We start from the raw sequence: 13,108 nt of genomic DNA, 5'->3' as shown, positions 1-13,108 counted from the left end.
CAGTGATGAAAGGTAACTAGTGTGCCATTCTGTGTCCACAGAAGGCTAAAGTTTCAGCAATGGGCAAAGCTGTAACAGTAATTAACAGGGAACAAATACTTGGATGGCAAGCAATGGATGACATCTTTATACAGCCACAGCAATATTCTAGTCAATCTGTTTCACTATTTCTCTTTATTCCATGGCACCATAACAAGATCTTCTTTCAGCCTGTTACACGCTGCAAACTTCCGTCACCACACACATGCAGAATTTACTAATTTACTCTTCTATAGCACACTTTGTCCCAAGACCTTAGAGCATTTTAGAAACAGCTCAAACCAAGTACACAACTGAGAGATAGGAAATGAACAGACATAATGAAGTTAAACCGCAAGGGGAATGACAGGTAGGCAGCATGTAATCCCTCCAGATGGAATTTGTTCAGAACTCTTGGGTTGACATCTCGAAGACACATGAAAAGAATGCTATGGAATTTTTAACAAGCCATCAGTATCTCTGTTTTTATACCCCAGCTAACAGCAGCACCAGCAGTTCCTAGGTGCTAGAATATAAATAAATCATATATTGTCCTCAGCAATATGCTGGGCCATTGGGCCCATACTGACTTAGAAGGAAGAATACCACATATTAAATCTTCAACACAAGCTTCCTGCAGCATCTTGGACCAACCCAACCCTGCTTCACCTGCGAGATCTGACAGAATCACGATGCAAAGGTTAAAGGTGGACATTTGGGGGGAGGGAACAGGAGAGAGAAATCATTTAAAAGGAGAGGCTGTAAAGCGGAAGAGACCGAGAATGAAGTTGTCTTTACAACCAGAGTTGTAAACATTAATGGCAGGCAGAGGCTTCCCAATATTTTTAAAGAAGACCAGGTCTGTCCTGTGGATAACTGCTATAGGTGTACAGTCTAAACAGGAAACCAAGTTAGGTTTCTTACCTTTTCCCCAGACTGATTCCTCAAAGGGGTTGAACCCAGGCTGACCCTTAACATTTAAGTAAACTCATCAAATTCAAACCTGCTGTTAGTTCCCCAATATATTTATAGCTAGAATTAAATTTTCCATGGAATAATCTTTACTTCTTGAAATGATCATCTGCACAAATCTCTGGTCATCCCAGGATCTCTTCATTCCTAGAGCCCCATTTTGAGCTATGTGATGTTCCCTCACACTAAACTGAAGTTAAGCGTCTGCAAGAACAGATCTGTTTCATCCTAACTTTCTGAAGCACGGACCAACCCAGACAAATAATCTTTGCCATTATTCAGTTTAAAGCAACTCTGGCACAAGTAGCAATATTGATGAGCCACAGCAGAATTACCACTTCAGCTAAATAAGCATCATGGAAACTAAATAATCACAACATGAATCAAACAACAGCTCCTCTAACCTGTTACCCACCACAGAATATAACTTGCTCCATTAATGTTTGATCCAAACTCAATTCATGCCTTAGGCAGGCCACTTAATAAAACGAGCATCTACCTTGCAGGGATGTCACGATCACTATGTAAATATTTATTATTACACCACTTTATAGCTCTTTGTTCCTCTCTAACCACCTAAACTTTTGCAGATTATTTTATTTCCCTTTTCTGGTATGAATAACGTGCCTGAATCTCAGAACATCCACAAATCCAGTTGAAGTGGACAAGAGCTACAAGTTCTCAGCACCTTGGAAGTCAGGCCAATCGTCATCATGTGAATATTTACTGTTGCAGACAGCCAAGATCCCCATGACAGTCCCTGGATTCACTTTCCATGTCCCTATTAACGTAGATATGCTGAATTTCAGACTCTAGATATCTTACCCTCCTTCCCTGTTTTTACAGCATACTTCATTTTTTAATGAATGCTGACTACCGCAAATAGACTAGGAGTGTTTAAGCACCTGATTTCCGAGGGGTGATTTTAGGGCTCTCAAAAAATTTTGATCTAATATGAAACTGGTCTAAGACAGCTGTATCTTCTGAATGAAAATTCATCTTTTATATGGAACAGATTCAGAATGCTTACCCTACCCTTCATACTGAACCAGATCATTTCTTCTGAAATTAGGATAAAAACAGCTGCCTATAAAAAAATCCTAAACAATCTACACTATATTTAAAAAAAAATCACTCATGCTAAAGTTGAACAATTTTTTCCATGGGGGAAGAGGGAAACACAGTAAGTTATCACAATACTAGATTCAAGTCACACAGATATACCACTGAATTGAAATGCTTCCTTTAGAAATCAGAACCTTAAGTCTCACCACTACAATGCTTATCAACTGCATTCCAGTAAAGGAGCAATGCTCAACTTTTGAGGCAAAGTTCACCTTTCTGTTCCAACAGCGTAACAGAATTTGGCCCTCAATGTCTATTTATAAGCCACATGCATCTAATTCCAATAATCAAGTTACACTTTAATGTTTCAAAATGCCAATAAACATAAATACTATATGTGCCAAAATTTAATCACCTTTAAAGCTCCTTTTGAAAGTGCACCCCTCCACAGCCCTTCCCACCCTGTGGAGAGAACCTACTGATAAATACAAGGAGGTTAGAAAATAAAAGCCAACTAAATCTGAGTCCACAAGAACAGTTTGGAAGCAACATGCAACACAGGCTAACCTTCCAGCTACTGCTCCGAGGCCAGGTCTACAACTAGAAACTTCTGCTGGCACATCATTGTCAGTTAGGAGTGAGATTCTCCCCCCCCCCCCCGCCCCCAACTATATTTTTATTTTGGCAAATGCCCTCAAGCAGATGCAATTAAGTGCTTTAGCCAAGATAAACTGCATCTACACTGGGAGCATTTGTTGGTATAGTTATGCTGGGAAAACTTTTCCAATACAGACTAAGTCTAAGACAGTGCAGAACTCTGCTATTTCTCACCTCTCCATTTAATGGAATTCATTATAAGACTCTCTGCACGCACAGGGGGGCATGTTGTGCCCCTTTTCCCCAACATCTGTAGAGAGAGGACTTTGGTTTCACAAGAGTGCCGTGAGATTTGAAATAGGAGTACTAATTAAAACACAGAGGCAACTTAAGACTGCCACTATGCATCAGCCACCCAACTCATAGCAAGAAGAGCAGCTACAAAACTTTCATTATGTAAATTAACTCTTCATGCATGGATTCATTTCCTGCCAATGGGATTTCCCTGCAAACCAAGCTCAATATCTCGGCTGCAGCCGAGACCCAAACTCATGACATGTCTTCTGGAAAGCCCAGTAGTGCTATCCTTCTACCTGCAGAAGCCCTGTTTCACTTCAGTTTTTGCAAGACAGTCACGAAAATTTACCCACGGGAACACTAAATCTATTCCCTCACCTTTCCCACTCATGATTAAGACACCAATATTCTACTTGCCTGGGAAAGTTGAATTTAGTTTTCAAGTGTCTGCACTGCTATACAATGGTTCCAGCTCCTAATGAGCCAAAGCTGAATGACTGATCTGCTGTCTTTGGTTTGTCTTGGATTTTAAGCTTGTTGGGGCAGGGACCATGACTTACTGTGTTCTGACTCAGTACTCTGATGGCTCAGTAACATAAGGAACCTGAACTGCAATCTCAAACTGCTAGATGCCGTAGAGAAAGGAGAGCAGTAAGCCCTGAAAAATCTTTAAGACACTGAAGCTCTACAGACTTTTCAGCAGTTAAAAATACACATATTACTATGAAACAATCACTCAACAGTATGCTACCCAGCATCAGATTTGTCATCTTCCTTTCATCAGCTCCATCAGATTGGATGATTTCCCTCAGCTGACTTGAGAGGGTCATCACTAAGCTTGGCGAGGAAAAAAAAAAAAAGCATGAGGTCCCCAGCAAACAGCTGCAGCTACTTAAAAAAAGTGAGCTAACCAAAGGAGACCAGAGGGGATTCCTAGATGTCAGCAGACAGGGAAATTCGCCACCTGTTTTCACAAGGTTAGCAAGCTGACAGCTAGTCCACTAATAGATTATTAATATAAAAACAGTAGGGTCTTTGTATCAAAGACAAATTCCCCACCTGCTGGTAAATGTAAGTCTGACACTACCAGCGGCATGGGGGGGTGGGGAAGGGAGGAGAGGAGGTTGAGGGGTTGGCTCTAGTTTTAAACCTACTTTAAGGGAACGTGATTTTGCACAGAGCATACCTTTAAGATCAGACTCAAGCCAGCTTTGTAGGCATAAGCTGACCCGTTCCATATGGAAAACCTAAGCAAAGTAACATCCACAAACTTTCATAAGATTCCACTGCTAACTGTGACACCGGCATGCAGAGCCCAGCCAGCAGGCCTTAGACCAAAGTGTTGCATTATACTGAGCAAGAGACAATCACTACCAGTAGCAAAGATTTCAATTACTTGCATTATCCACTGCAGAAAAGTTACCAAGTCACACGGTATAATCGTGGATGACTCAATTTCTCTGCCTTCCAATACTCATCATATGGCTGAATGCTTCAATGTAAGCTCTGTTTACACTGGGATCAGTTCTGGTTACAAACAGATTCTAAATCACTGTACAATGTCTTTACTCCACTGTTCCCAGTGATCTGCACCCAGACAATGTCTTGCAATCACTGTGATAGTTTGTAGGAAAGATGTTGCAATATATGGTATTATAAAATCTAACCCTCCAGTCCCAAAGAGCCTATATTAGAGCTCAGTTGGAGCAGTTCACCTGCAAGCAGCTTACAAAGCTAAGCAGGAGCAAACCCCCTTTATAAGATCACCTAAATTCAATCACCATTTTAAGAGGAGTTATTCCACCCCATTGTAACATATCAAAAGATTCTTATACAAGTCTGTAAGAAAATCACAGGCTGTTATTTTGTTGTAGAAACAGAAACTATTAACACACATCACATCTGCTTGTAGTTCCCACAAATTTGATTAGCACTGCGATCACATGCACCAGGTCGCAATACCATTCACTCAAATTTGGTCTGGCCAGCTCTTCATCATGCCATCCACTCACAGGGTTGAAGAGCCACTCACTCAGAGTTCGCCCAGCTGCCCCTTTGTCACGACGGGAGGTGGCCAAGCCAACTGAGTGAATGGCACTGTACCTGGCACACTCAAATTTGGCCCTGCACCAAAGCCACAGCTTTATCAAACTGTGGCAACAACTTTTGAACCAAAAAAATCATGATGTTCTTACAGCCTTATTCATAAATCAATTATAAAACCTGGTAAGTGCCATAAAATTAATTCTACAGATATGAACATGGGTAAAAAGTGAAATCACTTTATAGTAATCATACAAAGAAACTACAACTATCACCAGAAGGGAAATTCTTCTTCATATCTATTATTGGCCATGCTCTAGGAAATCTTCAGGTTACAAATTTGAGCACTGCAATTTTATAAGATGAATTACCTTGCTACTGGTTTTAAAGCCATTTTATGCCTGGTCACCATCCCTTGCCTGCTTATGAAATGGAAAGCCTTCTGTAGCTAGCTATGGGAGTGAACACTGCATATTCTATCTCACCTGGTCCTGCTCAGCTTGGGGTGGGGGCAGAGGGGCAAAATTTAAGTCTCAGAAACCATCATCATTGCTCTTGTAGAAGCCAGAAGGTATTTATCATCACCCCTACCCTCAAAAAAATCAACAGCGAAGAGACGGATTTAGATTTCTGGATCTCACATAAATAAAATCTAGGAGTCTCACATAAGTAACATACCCAGGCTCCCAGCTGGAAGAGGTCGTATTACTCGATACACTCACATCCACCTCTGCTACTAATGGGAACATAGCAAGAATCTATTATAGCTTCATAGCTGGAGATGCTGCTGCTACAGAAGCTAGAGAGACTTCCTCTTCAGAGACTGGAGGTTTGAAGTCAGGAGTGCAGTCTAGATAGCACAACACTACCACTCCCTGCAAATTAAGTCTTTTAAAAGAGCAGAACAGGATTTCATTCTCCTATCCCTCTTGGGGTCTGCCACATCAATGTGGACTTTCCTCATGCATCCCATTTCCAACCCCTATCCTCCCAACTCTGTTTTTCATCCTGTCAGCCCATCAGCCTTCTAGTCAGAGACCGACCTCCCTGTGGAGCCCACCAATACCAATCAAACAGAAATCATCATGTTCTCCATAAGCTTTTATTGTACTCCTGACCCAGGACTCCAACCCAGCTCAGTACTGCAGGCCAAGAGACCAGTCTTGAAGAAGGGCTTTACAGCTGAGTTTTATTATATATTAACATTGCTGCTTTCACATAGCCCGCTCCCTTGCTTCAAACTGCTTAATAATGTCTAAACCCCTTAACACATTGTACAGCTAGTAAACATACCCGGCATCGCAAGGCAATCCGTACAGAAGCATAAAGGACTGAACAGGAGATGCCTGAAAACCAATAAAGAGTCGTCAGAGATAAACTCAGTCAATTACTGGTCTACAAGCTAATATCTTGAGATTAATGTGTGGCTCTACCTCCACTGGGACTCCAGGATTTACCTAAATAGCTCTGCTCATCACAAACAGGCCAGCCTTCATTACTATTTTAAGCCGGCACCCTGCCCTACTTCCTGCAGACTCAATTCCTAAGCAAGCAGCCTTCCTTCATTTTCTAGCCATAAAACCAGTTAAACACTGAAAATGATATTACAGCTCGAGTGGTAGATTCGAGTCATGTCTTTTTTTTTTTTAAACTAAATGAAAAATGCTAAGCATTTTCATTTCATCGAGATACCTGGTTGATTTGAACTCATTTGTTCTGACTGCTAGAGAATTGGGATTCTGAGCAGCAGGTTCAGACCTTAATATGAAGAACGGAGTTTTAACCTTTCACAGAAGAATATCTAGACAGTAGGAATAGAGAAAAATCACATTATATACAGAAGATTCACCCATTAACAGCAACTCTTGCCCCTTACACATGGGATTCTCCCCCGCCTTTCTATATAGTTGCACCATTCTGGCACTTCATATGTGGTTCTCCAAAGGAATACAAATGCACCCCAACCTTTTATATTTTCACAAAGCCTCATCAATGATTTCTAATGATTTTATATCTTTGCTACCATATTTTAGGCTTTGGTAGCAGCCTAGACACCTCTGCTAAAATGCAGAATAATCAGAGGATAGCATAACGACAAGAGAGAGCAGTCATATTTTTAGCTACCAAGACCCAGTTTAGAGCACTTGCTCAAGCCAGGTTCATATTATAAAGGTTGCTAGACACATGAACTGGTGGTGCCACTTCTAATATACAGGACTGAGCAGGAGACATTTAATCCCAGATGCACATTATAGTTTAATCTTTCACTCTTCCATAAGGTATTAGTCAGAGTGCTACAGTCTGCAATGCATTTGATTTCTGTTGCATTTTTGGATGCATCATCACATGATCTGATAGCGTTAGCATGAATTCTGCAGCAGACAATTCAAGCCCAGGCTGCAAGCTGTCCCATCTCAAACCACATCAAATTAAGACCACCTGACCTAAGAAGTGTCTTTGGGGCAGAAAAGATCAGACAATAATTAAGGAATATTCAGTGAGATCTCCAGATTTCTATAGCCCTTAATGGTATAGCCATATCTATGATCAAGATCTTGAGCCTTGCCCAGATGAGTACTTGTGCTGTGACACCACCTGGCTTTTAGGGATCCCACTGATGTGTCTTAAGTCAGCTGGCATTGGCACTTTTAGTGTGGTGCTCCCAAGATTTGAGAAAGCTCCCCTCGTCCCCCAAATAAGTTTGCACCCTTTGTCCTTACTTTTAACCACTACCTACAGTAGGCTTCCCCCACACCGCCGCAAGAGTTTCATAAATTAATTCTCAGTCATAATATTACAACATTAGACAAGATAAACCAATTAAGTTGGTTTATCTTGTCTAAGCTCACAAAAGAAAACATTAAATATTATGGCAGCTATTATGAAGACCCTCATACATATATTTATTTCTTTTAATAAACATTTCCCTCATATTAAGGTCCATCTCTGTGCCTCCTTATAAGAGTCCCATTCCCAGTGTATGCAGTTTTAGGCTAGTATGTGTTTGATATTTTTATCCATGTGTTGTGTTATGAAATAACTGTACAGCATCTGTAAGTACCTCAGATAGGGGAGAAATATATTCAACTTCAAAATAAGAATACTGTATGTTAACAAGGTATATATTTTAAAACCACAACTTTTTACGAAGTGCAAGGCCTCAGAACAGTTTTGACCTAGCATGGTAGAACAGCGAATTTTCTAGCTCCATCTTGATTCGCTTTGACACAATCTGAACCAACCCCTTCAAAGCCACAGAAAAGCAGAATACACCAAATTAGCATTAACCCTACAGCTCTCACTCAGTGGAAAGCCCTCATTGAAATCATTGGGAGTTTTGCCCAAATATGGACTGCATAATCAGACCCCATCTTTCTAAAAATAACAGCTGCCCTATACTAAGAGTTGCCCATGCCAAAACTGGTATATGGGACGTGGCCTGCACAAAAAGAGCAAGATGAACCATCTTTTGTGCATTTATATTCCACTCAAAAACTATGCCTCATCTGAGCTGAACAAGCATACTGTTAAGACATCACCTTGACCAGCACACAGTGTCTTCCATTCCCATAAATATTGAAATCTCCAAGTTTTGGCTACCTCTTATTAGGAGTCCTTCTTTCCTAGACTTGCTATTTACTCTCTTGGCTAACTCCTCAATGGCATGCTGCCATAGGTCTTGAGATCTAACCCATGTTTGGAAAATCCAAACCAAGAACTGGACTCCTGAAACAAGAAAGGAAACACTGTTCTATCTTGAGAACTAAACGTTCTTATGATAAATTTGTTGGGTGAATTGTCAGAGCAGCAGCTCAAGCACTAGCGAAGAAAAGCTGAGGGCTTTTAAACTCACCCCCTCTTATGCTCTTCCCTTAATACAAATAAGCTGGGTATGCAGCTATGAGACTGACAAAGTTTAAGTGTTTGTGAGAGAGGAGCACACAGGGAGTTCTGAAAGATGGTAAACTGAATCTTAACCCGAAAAAACAATTCTTGTTTGTGGGAGATATCTATCAATGTGGTCTCAACCAAAGCAGGAACTGCCAAATGCTAATCCCAGCATTAGCTATCATTCGCAGCATGGCCTTAAGAAAGTCACTTTATTTCTTAAGGGCTTCAGTTTGCCCAGCTGTAAAACACTGAATACGCTTCCTTATTTCACAAAAGGGTTGCAAATTAGTGGCTACACAGAAGCACTATATAAGTCTTAAGTATTACATTATAAAGCTATTATGCTGATTACTGAGAAACATGAAATGGTGGTTGTAGCCAAAAGAGAAAATGCTAGATTTTAGCAATTCAGTTCTTCATAGTTATTAGTCAAGATCCCAACACACTGACATAACTCGTTTCAGAATAGCAGCCGTGTTAGTCTGTATTCTCAAAAAAGAAAAGGAGTACTTGTGGCACCTTAGCAAATTTGTTAGTCTCTAAGGTGCCACAAGTACTCCTTTTCTTTTTTGACATAACTCGGTGACTTTTTTTCAGGAAGAAGTAAAGATGAGGCTCTCATTTCTTTGCCTTGATCTGGCCAAGGGTTGAAATAACAATATCAGGTTTTTTTAAGAATTCTTCATAAAGACAAATGTAAATATAACTCAGTAGTCGGGTTGCTCTCTCCAGTCCACTTGAGTCATCGGGACATAACTTTTAGTTAAGAAAAAAAATCAGGATCCCCACTGTAGACAGCTACTCTCACTATCACCACTACTTTCCAGATGATTTATTTTACACCCAAAGGTGATTGTACATGAAGTATGAACTATGAAATAGAACCTTTACTGTACAATAGACATGTCTGAAGGCCTATTTTTACAAGTTACTTCTTTGTAGATCAATGCCCTGTTCACCCAGAGGAGAGGTGTACAGCATTATTCCCTGACAACATGGTTCACCTCTGTCCTGGATGATCCACGAATAGGTGTGAGAAGGGAGGTCAGTCCTCGTGGTCCACCCAATTCTTAATGGACAGGTTTCAGAGTAGCAGCCGTGTTAGTCTGTATTCGCAAAAAGAAAAGGAGTACTTGTGGCACCTTAGAGACTAACAAATTTATTAGAGCATTAGCTTTCGCGAGCTACAGCTCACTTCATCGGATGCACAGAATGGAACATATAGCTATATATATATATACACATGCAGAGAACATGAAAAGGTGGAAGTTGGTATGGCAACTTCATGTTCTCTGAATGTATATACATGTTCCATTCAAGTACTCCTGTTCTTTTTACCAATTCTTAACCTCACTGCTGAGACTGCTAATAAAAACGAGGTGATCTGCACATCAGGGGCTAGAGAGGGCAAGGGGAAATCTCCACCCTCCTTGGAGCCCAAATAGAATAGAAATTTCATTTGCAGTCCCATTTCAGAGGGTTTACATCTAACTAAAGTATCACATTCCACCATGCTGAAGTTTTGTTGCATTTCATAGGCTTTTGATCTATGCCAGGTCTTTTTAGTAATTAATATATATATATATATATATATATATATATATATATATATATATATATATATATGCAAAACTATACTTATCTTAATAGCTGAGTGATTTTGCTTCAAGTAATGTCTTGACAGCTTCCACTGACACCTACTTCTGGCCATGTCTAAACTATTAACAAATGTTTGAAGATTAAGATGTTCGGTTAAAACAGACATCACTTGGTTATGTGCTGAGCTGCTTAATAGTGATATCTCATGAACCAGAAATACAAGGGGGTCTAACGCGGGATTGAAAAACTGAGCTGCTTTAAAATAATAGGTGTAAGTAGACAAACTTGAGGAACTACAGTGTTTCCATTTGTTTATGACTGAACATAATTAAGGCTAATGTTTTCACAGTCCTTTGGAAATGTAAGTTCTTAAGATAAACATTATTAAAATATGTAACAGAAGAGGAGAAACTTTTTCAGTGCAGGAACTGAACAAAATTAGCTCTGATTTCTCTTTAGGTTTAAAATGTAAATACATTTTACAATCACCTTTTAATAATTTTTTTTTTTTTAAAGATGGATGAAATTCCTCCAGAGGCATCCAAAGCCAGTCCAAATCACAGCACTCTAGCTATAGGGCAGCCTCCTTATGAGACTATCCCCCCATGCTTCACTACATACTGTCAGCATGCATTTGTGTAGTGAATGATCATACTGTCTCCCTTTAAGCTCCAGTGAATAACTCACTACGTGTGTGAGCTCCACCTGGCTGAGGACTAATTATCAAAGGTCATTCCCAAACTCTGGCTTTCTAGATATCGCACTGCTGTCTAGACCCAAAGCTACTCTCTCTACTGAATGTATTCAATCCAGTGCATCCACAAGGTACACATCGTTGTTAATAGGATTTCACAGAAATGAGTCCAAAGGCTCAGCTACAATGTAAGCTAACAATGTTAATATACAAGAGAACTAAATTGACATTACCCTCTCATTTCTAGCAGCAATATTAAACTAAATCACAAAAGAGACCAAATGTTAAACATCTAGCCAACTCACAGGAACCTCAGGGTCCTGGCTGCCACCCTGGTTCACTTTGTCTATGTATCAAGCAGCAGCTATTAACATCTGAACAGGTAAAAATTCATTTGGGCCCAGGTTAGAGTAGTAGGTAGAGGTGACAGTGTAAGCACCAAAATGGTCAGCAGAGGCTCCATACATGTGAAATTTGACATATTTCTGTCCATATCTCAGTCCCTGTAACAGGATGGGTTAAAGGCAGAGTGACTGAATATAACAATTTAAGATGCCCAAGTGAGCAGCTGTTGTAACGGTGCAATTGTATAGTAGTGGTGGCTGCTGAGCAAAAATTTAAACAAATCAAACACAAAAAACAGATGTTCTCCAACACGTGGGTATGAGAGTGGCATTAGATTAATTAGGGCAGCTAAGTCTACATTGTACAAGCTTCCAACTAATCCAGGAACTTCTCGATTAACATTTTGCCCTCCTCTCTATTAACCGCTTCCAACATCATCAGCTGTTTTAAAATAGCAGCGACTAGGTGAGGCGCTCAGCGCAGGGCAGCATGCACCAAGCACAGCACGTCAAAGCAGGAGGACTTCAGGAAGACACTCAGCTGCAGGCACAAAACGAGGTGCCTTACACATCAGGGGCTAGGGAGGGCAAGGGGAAATCTCCACCCGCCTTGGAGCCCAAAGCGCTGGCCACGGCTCGGCTCCGTGACTCCGAGAGCCCAGACTGGAAATGGGCAAGTGGGGTCGCCCACGTGCCCACACCGCCCCACCTGCGGCCGGGGGGGGGGGGGCCGCAACCCCCAACTCCCTGAGCTCGCCCCCCTCCTTTACCTGTGAAGAGCGAGCTCAACAGGGAAGCCAGCTCCCCGCCCTGCACCGCTCGCCCGCCCGCTCCCTGCAATCAGGGCCCCCCCCCCGCCCCCGCCCGCACACACGGGGGCCCCTCCCCACGCGCAGTAACCCCCCCCCCTTCCCCCGCCTCTAACGGTGCCCAACCCAACCGCCCCAGCCTCCCCCTCCGGGCCCAGACCGCGGGAACCCCCAGGTCCCCCCCCCCGGTAGTCACCGCGCGGCGGCGCCCCCCCCCCATAGCCACAGAACGGGGGGAGGCAGCCCCGCCCCCCCGGCCGCGCCCCGGCCCCTCACCCTTCACGATGCGCTCGGTCGTGGGCAGCTTGTTGTGGCCGCGCCCGGTCATGGTGCCGCCTCCCCGCGTCGGCTCCCGGACCGCCCCTCCCGCGGGGAGCCGGGACTCCGACAGCGGCTGAGCAGGCCCCGCTGCTGACGGCGGCGGCGCAGGGATCCGGATCCGCTCGGTGCCCAGGCGGCGGCGGCGGCGGCTCCTCCCGAGCTCTTCTTCTCCCCACCCCCTCCCCGAGCCTACGCCGTCAGCGCGCAGGCGCCACCCTGCCTCCGCCTCCCTAGCCCAGAGCGCGCAGGCGCCAACCCCCTCATTTCCTCTCGTGCGCAGGCGCCACCTACCGTCCCTGTGCGTCTCTGCGCGCATGCACCAACGGGTGTTCCTCCCCAGTTCCCCACCCCCGCCCGGCCCTTTCCCGGCGCACGCGCACTGCTCCGCCCGCGCAGACGCTCTCCCGCAGGCGCCTGTCGGAACGGCCCGCCTCGGAGGGCACGTGACCAAGCTGCGG

At 43.0% G+C, this 13,108-nt stretch overlaps 1 protein-coding gene across 6 annotated transcripts in view; it reads right to left on the bottom strand.

Annotated features, from left to right (window-relative positions):
- PPP3CC (protein phosphatase 3 catalytic subunit gamma) overlaps positions 1–12,879 on the bottom strand; it is a 55,263-nt gene extending 42,384 nt beyond the window's left edge. For 3 of the 6 annotated variants that reach the window (XM_043502966.1, XM_043502967.1, XM_038384718.2), the window contains exon 1: positions 12,606–12,860. In XM_043502966.1, coding sequence (XP_043358901.1) covers positions 12,606–12,657 — 52 coding nt within the window. In that variant the 5' untranslated portion in view covers positions 12,658–12,860. Of the gene's footprint in view, positions 1–12,605 lie in introns of all 6 variants that reach the window. The other 3 variants (XM_043502968.1, XM_038384717.2, XM_038384719.2) reach the window with 3 other exon arrangements.
- Between the last annotated feature and the right edge of the window lie 229 nt (positions 12,880–13,108).

This window comes from Dermochelys coriacea, chromosome 26, assembly GCF_009764565.3.
Source record: "Dermochelys coriacea isolate rDerCor1 chromosome 26, rDerCor1.pri.v4, whole genome shotgun sequence".
In the NCBI taxonomy this organism is placed as follows: Eukaryota; Metazoa; Chordata; order Testudines; family Dermochelyidae; genus Dermochelys; species Dermochelys coriacea.
Note: the sequence above shows the minus strand (reverse complement) of the source record. Positions and strands in the feature narration are given on the sequence as shown.